General features: G+C 55.9%; 1 protein-coding gene across 4 annotated transcripts in view; it reads left to right on the forward strand.

The window, feature by feature from the left end:
- The window catches only part of DRP2 (dystrophin related protein 2), a 34,786-nt gene extending 15,974 nt beyond the window's left edge, over positions 1 to 18,812 (forward strand). For 3 of the 4 annotated variants that reach the window (XM_056359242.1, XM_056359245.1, XM_056359244.1), the window contains 21 exons: positions 669 to 802; positions 1,609 to 1,765; positions 2,906 to 3,026; positions 3,555 to 3,823; positions 4,311 to 4,457; positions 4,976 to 5,054; positions 6,251 to 6,311; positions 6,720 to 6,781; positions 7,056 to 7,130; positions 9,142 to 9,343; positions 9,547 to 9,632; positions 10,378 to 10,535; positions 10,674 to 10,840; positions 11,154 to 11,265; positions 11,655 to 11,791; positions 12,070 to 12,135; positions 13,512 to 13,577; positions 13,835 to 13,978; positions 14,639 to 14,876; positions 15,009 to 15,129; positions 15,285 to 18,812. In XM_056359242.1, the coding sequence (XP_056215217.1) occupies positions 669 to 802; positions 1,609 to 1,765; positions 2,906 to 3,026; positions 3,555 to 3,823; positions 4,311 to 4,457; positions 4,976 to 5,054; positions 6,251 to 6,311; positions 6,720 to 6,781; positions 7,056 to 7,130; positions 9,142 to 9,343; positions 9,547 to 9,632; positions 10,378 to 10,535; positions 10,674 to 10,840; positions 11,154 to 11,265; positions 11,655 to 11,791; positions 12,070 to 12,135; positions 13,512 to 13,577; positions 13,835 to 13,978; positions 14,639 to 14,876; positions 15,009 to 15,129; positions 15,285 to 15,418 (2,736 nt within the window). In that variant the 3' untranslated portion in view covers positions 15,419 to 18,812. The remainder of the gene's footprint in view (positions 1 to 668; positions 803 to 1,608; positions 1,766 to 2,905; positions 3,027 to 3,554; positions 3,824 to 4,310; positions 4,458 to 4,975; positions 5,055 to 6,250; positions 6,312 to 6,719; positions 6,782 to 7,055; positions 7,131 to 9,141; positions 9,344 to 9,546; positions 9,633 to 10,377; positions 10,536 to 10,673; positions 10,841 to 11,153; positions 11,266 to 11,654; positions 11,792 to 12,069; positions 12,136 to 13,511; positions 13,578 to 13,834; positions 13,979 to 14,638; positions 14,877 to 15,008; positions 15,130 to 15,284) is intronic. The other variant, XM_056359243.1, reaches the window with a different exon arrangement.
- Positions 18,813 to 19,211: the final 399 nt, after the last annotated feature.

Genomic DNA, 19,211 nt, shown 5'->3' on the forward strand with positions numbered 1-19,211 from the left:
TTGCTGCCATCTGCTCCCCGGCCGCTCAAGAACATCCTTCCCACCACTGCTCATTCTGGAGAGGTGTGGAGGAGAAGCAGCATCTGTGGATGAGAAGCAGCATCTCAGATTTGCTGTGCAGTCAGGGAATATCCTTGTGCTTCTGTAGGGGAGCAGGTGGCAGGTCTCAGTACTGGGGATGGTGTAAAGGACCCATGGTGCTTGTCTCTTCCTGAATCACAGCAGCCCTGTATGGTGTGGAAAGAAATCACTGTTAGCCCTGCAGGGGCTGTAACACACAGGCCAGCTCTGATTTAACACTTAGCAGTGAGATAAGTTCATTGCTGGATAACTGGGGGGTAAATTCATAACTGGATAACAGGGATCCTGCAGAACAGGAGACGTGCAGTAAGCCCTCCCTTCGACCTTTGCTCTTAGCGCTACTGGAGTCGGCACTGCATCCTTCCTCCAGGCGTGGCCCCGAGCTTCCCTGGAGCTGCTAACAGACCCCTCCGGCAGCAGGGCATTCCCCTTGCAGGTTGAAAAGCCAGGCAGGGTCAGGACAGAGGCACGTAGGTGTCCCCCAGAAAGTGCTTCACCCAACCTGATGGTGCAGCGTCTGTGCCATCTGAGGATCGCAAGCACTGGGCAGTGATCTCTGGATGCAGTGTGGCTCTGTTTCTGCCCAGGTTGAAGCCTTGCAGGATGGTGCAGGACCTTCGTGTGTAACCCCCCGGGCTCTGAGTGGTGCTGCTGGGCCTCAGGCCCCTCTGGAGATGAATCTTTGCTGGAATGAAATAAAAAAGAAATCCCACAGCCTTCGGTAAGAATCCCTGTCTGGAGAAAGCTCCAGGGCTGGCCTGGCCTTCCAGCCTTGCCTGCTGCATGTGCTTGTCAGGAGGTTTTTCCACTTGCTCATTTCATGAGCCACACGAATTCATGGTGACCTTGGCTTGGTTTCCCCTCTTGTACACAGACCTCTGAGTCTTTCTCCTCATGCTGAAAATCACCGCCTCTGTTTCCACCCATCTCATCCTCTTCTCCCTCCCTTCACTCCTTATTGCTTTCTGCTGCTTTCTCCATCCTCTGCCACTGCTGTCTCTGTGGTTTGTCTCTTTTTGCCCCGCAGCCTTGCTGCCACCTCCTCTGTGCTTGTCCCTTTATCAGGAGCCCCCTCCGTGGTGTGGGCAGAACATGACTTCCAAACCATCAGAGGTTGCAGCTCCACAGCCAGCATGATGGAGAACTTAACTGGGGCATGTTAATCGTCTCTTGCCTTAATGCAAGGCTCCTGGAGGGTGCCCAGTCATGTAAATGTGGAGCCAAGCCCCCTGTGCTGGCCAGAGCACAGCCCTGACACACCGGTGAATGCGGAGTGACTGTCCTCTGCTCTGGGGTGATGTCCCCTCCCCGGTGCCTCTGTGCTGCACCCAACCTGATGGTGCAGTGTCTGTGCCATCTGAGGGTCACGCACAGCCTGTGCTGAGTCATGCTGCCAGGCACTGGTGGGGTCCTGGGGGTGCCCAGGGGTTACCACCCCCACCACGGTGCTACGCCTCCCCTCCCAACGGAACCTGCTCCTCTCCTGCCTGTCTGACCACCCTGCTGCTGTCCTCGCTCTCCTGCCAGGGCTCGACTGGAGGCCTTTTCCGACCACAGTGGGAAGCTGCAGGTGCCTCTCCAGGAGATCATAGACTGGCTCGGGCAGAAGGATGAGGAGCTCTCAGCACAGCTGCCCCTACGGGGTGACATCCTCCTGGTGCAGCAGGAAAAGGAGATGCACACGGTATGTTCCCTCATGCCTCCCCTGCTGCCACTCACTGCTAGGATGAGCTGCAAGTGGGCAGCCCTGCCTAGGACCACAGCCTGTGAGTGCACCGGTCCTTGCCCATCTCCATCTCTGCCTCCTGTGGGAAGGCAGAGCCCCAGCCCCGTAGCAAATACCCACGGCATGAGACAGACAGAGCCCATCTGGTGTTAGACAATAAATCTGCATTACAGCCCCAAGTCATCTGCAGGTGCTGCAGCTGCTGGTGGGCCCCATCGCTTCTCTCCTAGTTTCTTTCTTATGTCCTACTTCTGCAAGAGAGGGAACTGCCTCTCGCTGGCCTCTGCTTTTGGGACCCTGAGGCCTCAGGAGGTTGGTTCGTCTAAGGGTGACCCGGTAATCAGGACAAGAGTGATTCCTGCAGTAGCACACCATCATCATATCTGAAACTGGGGTAAACCCAGGCAGATCAGGCTTTCCTGCTTCCCTGATCAGAGCATTTTGTTCTTGCTGCCAGTAGCTGTTGGGCTTTAGCTGTTTTTACCTTGAAACAAAACTAAACTGTTGCTCACTGTTGCTACTCCTCACTGTCGCTGGAGCTAGCCACTTTCCTGATGCACAAATAGCCGATCCAGCAAACAGCACCAGTGGGGGGCTGCAGCTGGAGGGGAGGAGAGGATGTCCTAAACCAGTCTGCCTCCAAAGTCTGCCCTGGCAGATGTGCTACTCTGGGGCATCTTGCTGTTCCCTCCTTGCTCCTCCAGCAGCTGGACTTGCTGCTGAACAGCTGCTGGAAGGACTGCTTGCAGGACCATGCTCTTGCTGCATGAGTGAGGAGTGTCTCCAAGCAGCGCCTGTGAAAGCATCATCGATAAAGCAGTTCCTCCTGTGCAGCCCTGGCTCAACACACCCTTCTGGGCTCACTGCTCCATCTCCCCCCTCCAGCAAAACTGCAGTCCAAACCTCTGCAGGAACCACCTTCTTGCAGGTGGTCATTCTTTCCCTGAACTGCAAAAATATTTCTGTTATTTTTTCTCCATATCTCCAGTGAGGTTTGGGCCCTGGAGCAAATAAATCATGCAGCCCTGGGGGAGGGAGCAGCAGGGGTATGGTTTTCCAGCTCAGCCTGCCATCTCATCTCTGCGCTCTGCTCTCCAGGCTTTCATGGAAGAAGTGAAGTCTCGGGGACCGTACATTTACTCTGTCCTGGAGTCAGCACAGGCTTTCCTTTCCCAGCATCCATTTGAGGAATTAGAAGAACCAACTTCAGAAAGCAAAGGTCTGTGGAGCTCCCCCTTCCTCGTTCTCCCATAGCACAGCACAGCTTCTCCTGGGCTGGACTGGAGCAGATGGAGTAGAGGTGGCTGGTGTGGCACAGAGGGTCACATCAATGCTCTGCCTCATGCCATCATGCACCAGGCTGTTTTCAGCCCTTTGGCCAAAGGTTGGGCTGGTATAGAGCTGTGCTTCTGTCCTGGTGAAGGCAGAGGCTGCTGGCACAGCCCATGATGGGGCATCTTATGAGACAGCATCAGATGTGCTCTGGGGTGGGATTTTAAAGGGTAGCAGGGCTTCTGCCTGTGAGGACAGACAGAGAGCAGAAAGGTCTGTGAGCAGGCTGGATACCTAGAGGAGCTGGTGCAGAGATAGATACTATTCTCACTTGGTTTCCCTCCCTCTTTCCAGTTTTTCCTAGATCTTTTTCAATGTCTCTTCTTCCCCTACCCTCCCTCCAGTTCTTGCACACTCTCCTCTGGGCTGGGCTCTTATTTTTGCTCTGCATTCCCCTTCTGCTTTGCCTTCACAGATGTCTCTCCCCGGCACCGGATCCAAAACATCAGCCGCTTTGTCTGGAAGCAGGCGAATGTGGCCAGCGAGCTGTGGGAGAAGCTCACAGCTCGGTGCGTGGACCAGCACCGTCACATCGAACGGACCCTGGAGCAGCTGCTAGAGATTAAAGGGGCTATGGAGGAGCTCAGCACAACACTGGATGAGGCTGAAAGTGTGCGTGAAACCTGGGAACCCATTGGGGACCTCTTCATTGACTCCTTGCCAGAGCACATCCAGTCGACCAAGGTACTTCTGGTTCTGAGAATGCTCCAGCCTTGGCCCCAGAGATGATGAGATGTTGTCTCCCAGGAGGGCAGTGCTGCTCCTTCTGACTACTCTGTCCAATGCAGCCTCATTACTTGGGGTCTCAGGGGCTAGGTCCTTCCTCAGACAGTCCCCTAGCTTTGTAAGTGTGGATTTGGCCCACAGTGTCCTGAGCAATGAATTGGCTGTGCTGAGTCCCTTGCAGCTCAGCATAGATGAGCCATTGTCAACATCTCGCTTCTCAGGAGATTTGAGTAATCTCCAGCTTGGCTGGTTTGAGTTTTTTTGTTTCGGGGTTTTTTTTCCCCCCACTAAGGTATCCTGTGGGAGGGTTAGTCAGCAGCATCTTGCCAGCCCCTGGCCCACCCTAGCTTGTAGAGGAGGAATCAGATCCAGGTCCTGACCACTCACCTGCTTCTTTTCCTTCTTCCCCTACACTGTGCCTGTTCCCCTGGGCACGGGACTCCAGCTATTCAAAGAGGAGCTCTCCCCCATGAAGGATGGGGTGAAAGTGGTCAATGATCTTGCACACCAGCTTGCCATCTCAGATGTTCACCTATCCATGGAGAACTCCCGTACCCTGGAGCAGATCAACACGCGCTGGAAGCAGCTGCAGGTGGGAAGGAGTCAGGACCAAGCACTGCAAATAAACCACAGGCTGGGGGATGCTGGGGAAAGGCTGTTACTGCTGAGTTTCAAGGATGATACAGTAAGGCTTGGCATAGCAGGAATGGTACAGCTGGTGTTCCTGGAGAAGAGCATTAGTTCAGTGTGAGGAAAGTGGCTGGTAAATCTGTAGAGGTCTTGAGCAGGAAAAAGCTATGGGAGGAACAAAAGATGCTGTCTGAGGAAAATTGGGATCTGGTGAGGAGGCCAGTACCAGCTGTGGCTTTGTTGATGTCTGTGAAGATATGGATACAGATGAGCTGGTGATGTGGCCTGTGCTGCCTCAGCCTGTGGGAGGAGGTGTAGAGGACTAAGTGGACTGGGAAATGCAAATATTAAGGCAGGGGAGGAAGGAAGAGGACCTGCATGCTGGGGCATATCTGTGTCCATCCACAAGCCTTCCTGCATGGGGCTTCATTCTGAAATGCCTGATGGGCTGCCACGGAATTCTTCTGTCCCGTTCCCCAGGCCTCCATAAATGAACGCCTGAAGCAACTCCAAGATGCCCACCGGGACTTTGGACCAGGCTCCCAGCACTTCCTCTCCTGTACGTGAGTGGGTCCTCCTGGCTTCCTGCCATGCGGCTGCCTCTGCAGCATGGCATAGCAGGGGCTGTGGCACCGGGGAAGGGGGCGCAGAGTCCTGTTGCTGAGCCCAGAGCCACACACGCAGCTAGAAAAGGGCCCAGGCCAGTGCCTGGTTCACAGGAACCAGAGCAGTGGGCATCTCCCAAAGTTAGTGTGCTACCTCACCCTGTGGGACCAAGGGTGGGACATCAGTGTGGTTTCCCTTCAGAGCACAGAGCTGTGACACTTGCAGCAGCAGCTCCCAGGTGATACTGGGACCGTGCCAGCCTCAGAGACAGGGTGGGCAAGACAACAGAAGGAAGATAGATGGCAGGAAAAGGTAGTCCTCCACATCCCATGTTAGTCACTCAGAGGCCAAAAATGTGTACCTTAAGGAGATTTTCATTCATGTGGCCGGACAGAGCAGTGCCATTCCTACAGAGATGAGCTGCTGCCGGCTGCTGGCTCTGAGACCTGCGAAGGATAGGCAGCAGGTTGTGCTCCAGAGTCTGGGGTACATCCTCAGAAAAGCTGAGCTCTGCAGGGTCCTCAGATGTCAGTGGGGTTTGTTGGCCTGTGTTTCTCTGCAGACCATGTCCTCTGAAAGGAAGAGCGACTTTTCCAGTTGCTGGAATTGATAAGCTGCCTGTGACAAGGGAAAATAGCTGTGGGTCATAAAAAGGGCTTTCATCCTCTAGATAACAAACATAGGGTGGCAGGCAACTGGTATGGGATGCATCCTCATCTTCCTGAGATACTGCAGCTGACACAGAGCATGAGTAACGGGAACAGTAGATACTGTGGGTGCCCAAGCCTGGTCATAACACGCAGTGTTGTGTGTGTGCCCGAATCCCAGCCCTGCTCACTGGTGACCACAGCATTGCCTTGAGCATCATCAAAAATGTCAGGAAGTGTCTCTTCTCGAGTTCTGAGCTCAGCCAGATTTAGATACCCTGCCTCAAGAGAGGCAAGACGCCTCTGACAAGACCAGAAGTTGTGCCACTTATAGGTGATACTTGCTTGCCCACTCCGGCAGCCCCAGTGGGTGATTTGGAAGGCACAGCCTCGTCAGAGGCACCCATATGCGAGCACAGTTCCGCTGGGCTCTCATCAGAAACAGCAGCAGCCTAAAGGAGTGTTGGGTGTTGAACTGACATCTGTGTGTCTCTCCTTGCAGCCTCTGTCCAGGTCCCCTGGGAGCGAGCCATTTCCCCCAACAAAGTGCCATATTACATCAAGTGAGTGTGCTCCCAGCTGTAGCCTGTGGTCTTCTCTGGACCGGTGGGAACAAACTGGGGACCAATTAGGAGCAGGGGACACTGGGCAGACTGGTCTGAGCACTGACCTCCAGTGAAGCATGTCATCCCCTACTTGGCAGAGCCAGGCTTTTCCTGCCTGATAAGACGCCCCAGATGAGGGTGGACTCTGGCTTGAAGGAGGGGAGGTTGGCAGCACATGGGGACATCCTCCTGTGGGCATCCCCCATGCTGCTGTGGCTGGGAGCGTGCTCACTAGCATACAGCAGCCCCAGCATCTGCAGCACTGGGGGACTGGCTTCCAGGGCCAGATGGGTTCATTCTTTACTCTCTCATGGCAGCTGCTTAATTCCAAGCTTGACTTTTGATCTCCTTCTACTTTCCTTCCAGCCACCAGGCCCAGACGACATGCTGGGACCACCCAAAGATGACGGAGTTGTACCAGACACTGGGTAAGGAGGCTGCCACGAAACTATCCCAGTAGCATCTGCCTTTTTGCAGTGGGGTCCTGTATGAGATCCCCCAGCGCACCTGCTCCTCTCTGTGGCACAGGGTCCCCCAAAGCAATGGGGTGCGACCCCCTGCCAGGTTCTGCCCCTCCTCCTCCAGTACGCACTCTGCTTCTGCTGGTGGGGCTGGTGTCTGGGAACTGCAGCTGCTGCTGCCTGCTCGGGAGATAAGGTTGTCAAGCTGTGGTTTAATTCTTCTTTTCCTATGTTATTGCAGCGGATTTGAACAACATCAAGTTCTCAGCTTATCGGACGGCTATGAAACTACGACGGGTGCAAAAAGCCCTGCGATGTGAGTGTGGGAAGTATTTCCCTCCTGCTGGGTCTCCCTCAATAATGGCATTAAACTAACACAAGCTTTTATCAGCACATCAAAGGCAGGATCCCAGCAGGGGCCAGGCGGCTGAGGCGAGAAGGACTAGGAAGATGAGCCTGTGGCTGGAAAGCCGAGCAAATCCACCAGCGAGCTGTCTGTGTCAGCACCTTTTTTTGCAGGCTTAGGCTGGGAACGCCTCAAGAGCAGGTGTTAGGCAAAGGGATTTGAGAAGAAAGAGGTCCAGTTCAGAGTTACAGAGCTGTGCAACCGGTCAGGGTCTCGCCCAGGAGGCCCAACAGAGCCCTGAGAAGCCGTGGATGTACCAGAGCCAAAACCAGCCTCGCTGGCAGGGGCAGAGTGCGCTCCACTGCTTAGAGGAGGAAGGGAACCAATAACCCGACTTTTGCACTGTAGGTAGAACTCCGGTTAAAACGAGGACTAATAGCCAGGTGAACATAATGCAATAGGAGTTCAACATGATGTGTGGCGCTCAGAGAGGTGGCTGCTCCTCGGAAACTGCTGAAGAGTTTCTGAGGGAATCAGTGAGCAGGCAGGTGGGAAGCTAATAGACGGGGCATCCTTGGCTGCTGGAGGGTTTTTGGCAAGGCCTCTTGCCTAAGGCTCTGTCAAAATTAAACAGCGGCAGGATGAGGGAAAACTCCCTCCTGAATTAATTGTTCCCAACTGGGAGGAGATACACCAGGCAGCAGTGGGGTCCCAGGTAGACCTGTGCTCCCTGATGTCTTGTGAAAACCTGGAAGAGGCAACGAGAGGCTGAGAGGAGGTTTGGTGTTTGGGGGAGTTGAACCCTGGCTGCGGGGTAGTTTCATGACACTGTGGTGACCAGGCTGTCCCATACCCAGGGACATGGTGCAACTGGGGTAAAGCAGCAGTTAGCTTCTGCCACCCTGCAAAGACGTCTATGCAGCAGCATAGTGAGGAAGAGGGCAGAGAGCAAAGCAGAGCCCTCCCCTGTGCTGCCTGTGCATTCTTGGTTGCTTGTCTCCTGCATCTCATACGCTGTGCTGACACCTTCTTTCCAGCCCAGAAATGATGTGGAAGAACATGAATAAGTGCTTCTTATTCAAGACATACTTGAGAAGGGCAAGAGGCTGCCAAGACAGCTTCCCCACGATGAGAGGTTTGCAGAAGTGAGTGGCCACGTAGGAAAGAAGCAGTGTGGAACGTGTCAGAGCCATACACAGTCATGGGCAGTGTGGGCATGAGGGCGAGCAGGAGTGATGTGGTACCAGTGTGTGAACTGGGGATCCCCAGTGCGCCTGTCAGCAGCTTTGACAGGAGAAGGGAGGACTTTTCCACAGGGTGAAGTTACAGTGTGGAAATGGCACATGATCCCCTGAGCACTGAGAACATAAATGATCTCAGAAGTGGAAAGACTTTAAGGAAAAGAAAGATTGCTGGCTGCTAAACATGGTAGCACGTACAACCTGCAGCCATAGCAATCTGAATGCAGGGTAACCAGGGCAGCCCACCCCGTCCTCACCCCATTTCAGGTTTGTGCCTTGGCACCTGCTGCAGGTCAGAGCTGCAGACAGGACTGCTCCACCTCAGGGTAACTGCTCGTGGGGTCTGTGTGGCTCTGTGCCCCCTCACCTCCCTGTGCCAGCCCCGCAGGGACATGGCATGTGCGGAGGCTGGCTCTGGGCACCGGTGGCTCCGCACAGAGCCTTTCACGGGCAGCATTTTCCTGGCCATGGCTGGCCGCAGCAACAGGGAAGGAAGGTCACACAGACCACCACACAGAAGTGGCTCAAATTGACTTTATAGGTGATGTGGGTGTTTTTGGAGGGGTTTGCAGGTGGGAGAGCAATTCTGGGAGCTCTGCCCACCCTGCCAGCATCTTCCCTGCTGCAGTGGGGCTGAGACAGCTCCAAGGCAAGGCAGGGCTGCATCTCCCTCTTCTTAGTTCTTACCTCTCCCATGTTCCTCTTTGCCTCTGATCGCTCCGCCTGTGCTTTCTGTGCAGTGGACATGGTGACCCTGGCCACAGCCTTGGAAATCTTCAATGAGCACGACCTGCAGCCCAGTGACCGCGCAATGGACGTGGTGGAGGTCATCCACTGCCTGACCACCCTCTACGAGAGGCTGGAGGAGCAGCGGGGCATCCTGGTGAACGTGCCACTCTGTGTGGACATGAGTCTCAACTGGCTGCTGAATGTCTTCGACAGGTACCGGTCCCTAGGTGTCCTCCTGAGCTGTAGGGCTGCTGTGCTTGGAAGGAAACCTCTGTGGTGTTCTTTCAGCTGGCAGTGCTGCAAAAAGGTCCTGGCCACTAGCGAGGAGGCTGCCTGGCATGGGCTTGCCTTGCTGATCCCCTGCATAAAAAAGCCTCCAAAACATTTGCAAACCTGTGCAATATCTTGCCTTGCAGTGGCCGCAGTGGGAAGATGAGGGCTCTCTCCTTCAAGACGGGTATTGCATGTCTGTGTGGGACAGAAGTCAAGGAGAAGTTTCAGTGTGAGTCCCCCGTCTCCCTCCCCAGGGCCTGGTGTAGAGTAACCTGGGGAAAGCAGGAGTGCTTTTCTTTCCTTGCTTAGCCCTTCTCTTCCCAGGAAGAGCAGAGAAACAGCTTTCTTGCAGTGACTAATCTGCTTACGTTGCCACCCCTCCCTTCCTCCCCCCCATTCCCTCCCCAGGCCTACGCTGCCTAAATTAGGGGGCTTTTTGGTAGACTGACTGGTGCCGCGGTGATCTTGCTTGCATGGCACTCACTGTAAGGAACAGCGCAGAGAAGGCAAAGAGGCAACAGTTATCCAGTGCTTCCCAGAAAGAAAAAACCTGGGGGTGCAAGCCTGGGAAGTAGGTTTCAGGCAAATTAAAGGAAGCCCCCCATTCCTCACTGTGTTTTAACCATGGTAGTCTTTGCTGTGGGATACTGTGGAGGGGATAGCACAGGAAGCACCCCAAGGGTTAAAAAAAGGGTATGGGCAGATTGATAGCGGACAGACCAGCTGTGGCTGCTAAAGAAGTGATAATATGTAACCTCTGCCTCAAGAAGACTCTAAACTCCTGGTTATTGGGAGCTGGAAGGATACTGGTAAAGGTTACTTAACCATAGCTCAGTTTTTCCCTCTTTTTTGAGCTCCCTGCTGGAGACAGGTGGTGGGGCCCCCAGTCTGATCCACACGTGCCTTCGTCCTGCCTGGTGTGCTGGGGCATCAGCTGTGTCTCTAATGGGGCTGTGTGTCTGTCCTGCTGGCAGATCTCTTCAGCCAAGTGGCAAATGCTGGGGGATTCTGTGACCAGCGGCACCTTGGCGTCCTGCTCCACGAGGCCATCCAGGTCCCACGCCAGCTGGGAGAGGTGGCAGCGTTTGGGGGCAGCAATGTGGAGCCCAGCATCCGCAGCTGCTTCCGCTTTGTGAGTAGGGTGCTGTGGCCCGTGCTATCCCCTCTGCAGCAGCCGTGCTGGGGAGAGGCTCCCAGAGGTGGTGAGGAGCTTGCACCCCATCACAGCTGGATCCCAGCCCTGAGCAGCTGCTTCCTCTCCCCTCCCCAGAGCAACGGGAAGCCCACCATCGAGGTGTCCCAGTTCCTTGAGTGGGCCAACCTGGAGCCGCAGTCCATGGTGTGGCTGGCTGTGCTGCACCGGGTGACCATGGCTGAGCAGGTGAAGCACCAGACCAAGTGCTCTGTTTGCCGGCAGTGCCCCATCAAGGGCTTCAGGTAGGCATTGTGATATGAGACCTTGGCCCGCAGGCAAAGTGCATGATGACCTGCAGGAGAGAGCTGAATTTGCTCTGTGCTGTTGGGGGAACCTAGAGCTCTGCAGCAGCAGTGTTTTGGGCAGGTCGGACCCGGTGCCAGCAAAGGGGAAGGAGCAGGATGCTTTTCTGGGGGCTTCAGCTATCAACACTGTGGGTTCACTGGGGTGCAAGAGCAACACAGACCACCTCTGTCCCCTGCTGAGCAATTCTTGGGCTCCAAAATGATGTGGTTTTGCTGACTCTGCCTCCCTATGGCCTCTCGACCTCTCCAGGTATCGGAGTCTGAAGCAGTTCAATGTGGATATCTGCCAGACTTGCTTCCTCACCGGGCGAGCCAGCAAGGGCAACAAGCTGCACTACCCCATTATGGAGTACTACACCCCGGTATGGGGCTGGGCTGGGCTGGGAGGGCCTTGACTCAGAGCAGGTCCCTGTTGAAACCAGCAGCCTGGCAGTGTTTAGGCTGGTGCAGCCCCAGAAGTAGATCCCTTGTATGGTTTTGTTCCCGTCCGCATGCTGGGAGTTGCCTGTGTCCCTGCTGGTTTGGGGCTCAGGGAGAGCGGGATGCATGGCATGCACCAGTGCCCAGCTTGGCTTGTGCCAGGCCCCGTGCCAGGCTGACAGAGCTGCCGTGCCCTCCTTGCTTCCTCACTTGTGTCTGCCTCCTCTGTGGAGCTTGTGCCCAGACTGAAGAGACCTCTTTCCTGCGGATGCTGCCCTGTGATCCCCCCTTTTCATTAAGCAACACCTTGGTAATGTTTGTGTCTCTGCAGACCACATCCAGCGAGAACATGAGAGACTTTGCCACAACACTGAAGAACAAGTTTCGGTCCAAGCAGTACTTCAGCAAGCACCCACAGAGAGGTTACCTGCCCGTCCAGTCCATACTGGAGGCTGACTTCTCAGAGACGTGAGTTGGCTGTGTCTTTCAACCCTGCCTGATACGTGGGCTCCACAGATGGAAGCAGCATCTCAGCTGTGAGACAGGGCTCCTGTGGGAGGGCTGAATGGGGCACTTGCTTTGGGGGTGATATGGCACCTAGTTCTTGGAGAAGCAGATATTTCAGCCTCCCTTTCCAGCCTGTCCCTGGCTCTTCTCAGCCCAGGTGAGACCAGGGCAGCCCTTTCTAGCTCCTAACTCTGAGTGAGGACAGCCAAGCCTTGCTGACCACTGTGCATCTCTTCCAGACCAGCCTCCTCCCCGATGTTACCACATGCCGATACCCACTCCCGGATCGAGCACTTTGCCAGCAGGTATCACCACTGGGCACCACTGTCACACCAGGGCATGGAGCATAACTCTGATGGGTGTGGAGGGGTTTTGGGGCAGATGTACGGTGAGCTCCTGCTGCCTGCACCCCCCTCCACGCTTCCCAGCATACTGCCTGGCTCTGCCGTTGGGAAGAGGCAGCTGCAGCGCCAGGCAAACCTGCCTGGGCCACGGCTGATGCCACACAAGTTGGTAGCAGACACCATTCATTTGACAGCAGACGTCTGTCATGATTTAACCCCCAGCCAGAAACTAAGTACCACGCAGCCGTTCACTCACTCCCTGCCCCCTCCAAGACGAGAAGAATTGGAAAGGAATGTAAAACTTGAAGGTTGAGATAAGAACAATTTAATAGTTAAAATAGGAGAAATCCCACCAAACCAATAGTATTAATAATAACAATTATCATGAAAAGGAGGGAGAAGGGGAGAAGAACAAAACCCAAAGGGAGGGGAGAAAGAACAAGTGATGCACAATACAGTTGCTCATCTCCCACTGACGGATGCCCAGCCAGTACCCGAGCAGCAACTGACAGGCCACAGCCAGCTCCCCCCAGTTCATATACTGAGCATGACTTTCTGCGGTACGGAATATCCCTGTGGCCAGTTCAGGTCAGCTGTCCTGGCTGTGTCCCCTCCCAGTTTCCTGTGCCGCTCCAGCCCTCTCGCTGGCAGGGCCTGAGAAACTGAAAAGTCCTTGACTTAGTTTAAACCTTATGTAGCAACAACTAAAACCATCAGTGTGCTACCAACATGGTTCTCACACCAAATCCAAACCGCAGCATTGCACCAGCTATAAGAAGAATATTAACTCTATCCCAGCTGAGACCAGGACAGCTTCCTAGTGATGAAGCGGCCTTCATGTACCTTCCTGCTCTTCCCAGTTTGAGCTGCTGGTTGGATTGTCACCAGGCAGATCCCTCAGTGTCTTGCTCTGCTTGCGTGCTCACCAGTGCCGTTTGCACGCTTGCCATTGCTGCTGCACTGTGGTTTGTAATGCCTCTGCCCTCGCCACGGGTCCAGGCAGAGCAGGGACCTGAGGAGCACGGGGAGCCTGTAGCTCAGACCCTAGCCTGGAGCTGGTATCCTTTCACCCCTTTGCTTTGCTTATGCGAGGGGAGGCTGAGCCAGCTGCATGGCAGCAGCTCTTTTATTCCAGAGACTGTCACCCCAGAGCAGCAGTGTCTTCGTTTTATAAAAAGGCAAAACTCTCTAGAGCCTGTAAAGAGGGGCAGACTGGTGCAGGCCAGCTGGGAGCCCTGTCAGAGAGGGGTCTTGTGGGGGCTGCTGTAAGTAGGGTGCATGGAGAGACATTCAGGCTGTCTCTGACCATATCTCAAACCTGTTTCTCTTTCCTCCAGGCTTGCAGAGATGGAAAGCCAGAATTGTTCCTTCTTCAGTGACAGCCTGTCCCCTGACGATAGCCTGTGAGTTCTGCCCCCTTTCCCTTCTCCTTGCTTCCTGCGGAGTCAGGGCTTCTGTGGCTCCATCGCTGCCTAGGCAGGGCACAGAAATGTTTTCCTTCCCAGCTTCTTTGAGTCTGAGCTCTGAGCTCTAGAGCTGGAGCAGCCAAAAAAAGCTCCCATATGAAATCACCTTCCTCCAAACTGTCCTTCCCCAAGGGCATGCAACTCCCGTGAGACTGATGTTCCTTACTAAGGTGTTTCTCCACCTGCTGCCACAGGGATGAGGACCAGTACCTGCTGCGCCATTCCAGCCCCATCACCGACAGAGAGCCTGGGGGCAGCCAGCAGGTTCCAGGAAGCCTCAACATGGATGACAAGGGAGAGCTGGAGCGAATCCTGGCCCACTTAGAGGATGAAAACAGGTAGGAGCATGGGCAGCTCTGAAAGTGGGCTTTATAGCCTAAGGGGAAGGGACTGGAGAAGCCTGGTAGACATCAGAGTGGAGCCAGGGGTAGCTGCTGGGGCTGGAGGTGGGGACTGGAGAAGCTGGGTGGGCTTGTTTAGAGGGTGTCTACACTGGAGCCCTAAAACCTTCATGGGAGCACTCAGTGAGGGTGTGCTGTCTGAGGAAGGGAGAAGACTCTGTTCCCTAAATGTTTCTGCCCCTGTCACCAGAACCTGTTCCCCTCCTGAACCCCAAACTGGCTGAAGTGACCCCAGGGCACTACTGTCTCCCTTGTCGCTGAGCCCCTGCAAACAGTGGTGGTGCTGCCCTGGACCACGTGAGGTGAGGCTCTAGGCAAGGCAGATCAGCTCAGGAGGACATGCTTTCCCTGCCCTTAGGTTCTCAGCCTCTTAGGGAGCAGTTGCATGTCTCTGTAGTCACCTAGGGCTGCAGGCAGGCCACCCTGCCGTGCAGGGACAAAGTCCAGGAGTGTGCTGGTCCTCAAGCTTCACACGTGGCAAAGCCTCCAGGGGTGTTTTGTCTCTGAGTCATGGGCCATCCCCAGTATGCAGCTGTCGGGTGTTTCCAGCAGTCTCTAGAAAGGAGAGTGGTGATGCTGACCTAGGCTATCTTGCAGGATCCTCCAGGGAGAGCTGAGGCGTTTGAAATGGCAGCATGATGAGGCTGTAGAGTCTCCAACCTTGGCTACAGGCTCTCCTGAATCAGTGCAAGACCCACGTAATGATGAGCTCCTGGCAGAGGCACGAATCCTTCGGCAGCACAAGAGCCGCCTGGAGACCCGCATGCAGATCCTGGAGGACCACAACAAGCAGCTGGAGTCCCAGCTGCACCGACTGAGGGAGCTGCTGTTGCAGGTATTCTTCCCATAGCGAGGATCCTTGGGGTGGGCTTTGCCGTAACAGAGCTGGGGCAGTGGCAGAAAGGGATGGTCAGAAGCAGGGGAGGACGAGGACAGAGGATCATGACAATCCTCCTCCTCTCTCCAGCCTCCAGCAGAGACCGATGCCAACGGGTCAGCAGCCTCTTCCTTGGCTTCATCTCCACATCAGTCTGAAGGCAGCCAGGCAAAGGAGAAAGAGCACAGCACCCCTGACACTAGAGCTGCAGGTGAGGGTTGGGGTTGGGCTGAGCTCTCGCCCCAGTCCCTTGGTTCAATGCTGCAGGGAGCTGCCTGTGCCCACCCTGCAGAGATGGTGGCCTTCGAGCTGGATGCCCAGAGAGCCTGATCACCACCCCAACCCCTCTCCTCTTTCCCGCTACAGATGAGGTGGAAGCCAAAACCCAGGAAGTCAGTGTGTGCCTGGAAGACATCATGGAGAAGCTGCGCAGCGCCTTCCCCAACTCTCGAGGTACTAGAGTGAAATCCCCCTCTCTGGCCTCTTCCTGCTTCCTCTGATGAGGTTTTGCCCCACGGAGCCCTGCCCCGATCCCAGCTTCCCTGCGACCACTGATCGCCTGTAGTGCCTACAGCCAAGAGCTATGCTGCGGCGCTGCTAGGACTGGTGTGTGCCCTGGGCACAGAGAATGAGGAGGCGGGTTTGCACCTACAAGGAGAGACCATCAGAGCTGCCAAGAGTACGGACCAACTAGATTCCCCCAGACGAGCTGCAAGGCAGCCTCTTCCCCTCCTTGGGATCCTGCACCCTGCGGGGCTCCCCGCTGCGAAGATGGACAGACCTGCCACCACTGAGTTTGCAGCGATCTCTTTGAGCCACCTCCTTGCTTTGTCCCTGTCCAGACCCCTCTCCAAGAGAGGTTGAGGCCCCAGTTACCTGTTGAAATGGAAGCAATAGTGCCAGCTCTCCTACCTGCTCATGGACAGCCCTTCCCCGCAGGGGTGGGGACTGGGGGATGCACGGTGAACGGCACTCCGCTCACCCAGTGGGTTTTGGTGTTGCTCTTTCTGCTGTCCCTCTGTGCTCCAGCCTGCGAGCAGCACTCAGTCCCGCGCCCAGGCTGCCCGTGTGCGTGCCGGGAGGAGACGTTGCTTGGTGCCAGCACTAACACAAGGCAGGGGAGACCTTCCCTCTCTGCCCATGGAGACCCTTACCCACTTTCTGCTATTCCTGAGCAGTATTCTGGCTCTGCAGCAAGTCCATGCTAACCAGGTGGCTCCAGGTCCTATTTTTCTGACCTCTCCATTTCTTTTTCAGGTATGACCTCCCTTATCTAACACCTCCTGTGAGCCAGAGGCTTTTCCTAACCAGCTACTTTCCTCCCCCTCCTCTCCCTGCCATGCTCCCTGTGCTGCAGCAGACCTTGCACAGACTTCCTCCAAGCTGGTCACGCAGGATGCTTGCCAGCTCCAGAAGATCTCAGGGGATCATAGGTCATGCAGGAGCAGGACTGTGGACTCCTCAGGAGGCTGGCTCGGCCACTCGGCCACAGCATCCAAGCCTGGGTGGAAAGGTTTAGAAGGAAGAACTGAAGCTGTGAAAACTGCCTGTCTCCTCAGCACCCATGGGCTGCTGCCGCAGCCCTCGGGGGATGCAGAGCTCAGCATCCTGCTCCTCCTCAGTTGTGTCCAGGGGCCTCCTGTATCAGCACACAAGCACTCCTGGAGCCACACAGTTTTTAAAAGAACTCTTTCTAATAGCATCCAGCTGCCAGCCTTACAGATTGAACTCTGCCACCCAGGGCTCTGCAGCCAGACAGGCACATACCATCTGGTGGGGAGAGGCTGCGAGGTTATGGGGTAGGGATGAGTCCATGTTAGAGCTTCAGCCCAGCTAGTAGCCTTATCTTGAGAGGGTCTTTATAACAGAGCCTTATCATTTAATTTGCATATATTTCTATATATATTATATATATATTCTGTACTTAAATACTCTCATGGACTCACTCCATTAAATTCTAATACTGTAAGTGTAGCTGCCCTTCACTTTCAGTCCAGCCCAGCATCTGCTCCCATGGGGACCAGCACCTTCCCCATTGCTGATGCTGCCTGGGAGCAGGGCTGCTGTGAGGGGAGCTCAGTGGAGGGCTGGGCTGGCAGCAGGTACCATCCTGTCTGATCTCCTGGGGAGCTGTGCCTTTGCCATGGCACAGAGAGCCTGTCTTGCCTGCGCCTGGCTCCATCCCTGGGAAGCCTCAGCTCCTGCAGCTGCCCATCCCCACAGTGCTGCACGAAGGGGTTTCTCCAGCCCTGGAGCCACCAGGATGTTGGGCTGTGATGCAGGAGCATAGTGGTGTGGGCAGGCAGCAGGACACACAGGGCACCTCCTTGCCACCCTCAAGGATCAGCTTCCCTGCTGCTGTCCCCCAATTTGAGCTGGGTTGAGGGGCTGGAGCCACTCGTTGGAAGCAGGTGAGTCCCACTGGGCAGTGGGGGAGGCTGTTCTTCAAAGGTGGCAGGGTAGCTCAGTGGTGGCTCCTGGTCCCAAAGGCTCCCTCGGGCTGTCTGTCTCATGCTGTGTTATGTCGAGAAGGAGGTAGAGTCATGTGCCGTGGGGTGCCCCAGAGCAGAGGCTGAGACTGCCCCGGTGCTCTGGGGCCAAGGGCTGCGGAGGGAAGAGGTTCCTGAGCTCGCAGGGCAGGGCAGGGCACAGGCAGGGCTGCATGCAGGTGTGAAGAAGCAGCATCCTGCCCAAAACAGGGTTTGCTGTGAGGACAGGAACGGGGCTGTTGTCGCTGGCTGTGACGGGATGTGGTGGTGAGCTGTTTGGGGACATCCAAACCAAGGCAGCGTGTGGGGGCACACGGCTGTGCGGTCAGTGTGCTGGCAGAGGTGCAAAGCAGTGCCCACACCGGGGATGAGATGGTGTGAGCCTTACAGCCAGGTGTCTGGGGTCTTGTGCTGCAGTGTCCATTAACAGTGGCACGGGCTGCTGTCCTTGCCGCCCCCTCTCACACCAGGGTGAGCAGCAGGAGTGCAGTAACAGTGGCATTGGCGTTAGGCTGGCTGTAAGCATGTTCTGTGTCAGGCTGCTTGTGTGACCATGGTGAGGGACCATGTGCCAGCCTGCAAGACCTGGCTGGAACCCCCTGTTATCCCAGTGGCAGGATGGGGGGAGTGTGGGGAGGAGCGGAGTTTTGGCCTGAGCGTGAGGTCAGGAGTACCCAGCCTGGGGGGAGCTGGAGGAAGGAAAAGGCAGGATGAGGGCAGAGCTGCTGGTCCCAGTGCCAGGGCAGGGAGCAGCGGCGGCCAGGCTGGGTGCTCAGGCTGTGTTTGGGAGCCAGGATGTGGCAGGGAGGGGAGCAGGCTGGCTAACGCTCTGGTAACCATGTACTGTGGTGCTGCTGTCCTTGCTGCTTCATGCAATCTCTGCTCTGGAAAGAGAATAAATTTGTATTGATACTGAGACCTGGATTGGTGCTCTGGCCTCTTCTATCCATGCACCTCGGCTGAGTCAGGGCAGCTCCCAGCACTGTGCCATCTTGGCATCGCTCCTGCAGGGCTGCTGGGACATGGATGTCCCTGTCCCTTGTATCACCCTGACTGTCCACGCCATTCAAGGCAGAGCAGAAGCTGTGACCAAAGCTCTGGGCTCCCCAGACACAGGTGTGTCTCCTGAGCACCATCTTCATCTTCTTCCAGTAAGGTCTGCTCAGGGCCACACAGCAGCCTGGGGGCTGGGAAAGGAGCTGTGTGGGGACAGTCCCTCTTCCTTGCCTGGGAACTTCTGCTGTAGGAAATCCTTCAGCCCCAGGAAGGGTGTAGGCAGCAGTGGGATGCTGGGCAGGCAGCCCTCTCCCTCCGTGCTTTCTCCCTGGAGCCCCATCAGGTCTCCAGCGCCCAGAGGCGCGTGCTCCAAGCACTGCCCGCGTGTCTCTGTGGCACATGAGGGACTCAGCTGAGGACTACCCTGGGGCAAGGCCAGGGGGCCTCGGGCCCTCCCCACCACACAGGGTACAGCCCAGCCTCCGCTGGGGAGAAGCCTGCCCAGGACAGGGACCTGTAGGGCTGGACTTGCTCTCAGCGCTGTCTGGAAGGGCTGGCGGTGCTGGGCAAAGGCCTGACACGGTGCTACTGCAGGGACATAGAGGGACAGGTCTCACGTGGGAGAGGTTCAGGAGCTCAAATGGGGGTGAAATGCAGCCTCTTTAAATCCCCCTCTCGTGGGTAGAGCAAAATGCTCCATCCCCATCCCTGCACTGTGGGCTCCTGGGCAAGGCAGGAGCTATGGGCTGTCATCAGGGAAGCCGGTCACGTCCAGGAACAAATCCAGTACATGTTGCCAGGGAAGAGC

Source organism: Falco biarmicus, chromosome 14 (genome assembly GCF_023638135.1).
Source record: "Falco biarmicus isolate bFalBia1 chromosome 14, bFalBia1.pri, whole genome shotgun sequence".
Lineage (NCBI taxonomy): Eukaryota > Metazoa > Chordata > Aves > Falconiformes > Falconidae > Falco > Falco biarmicus.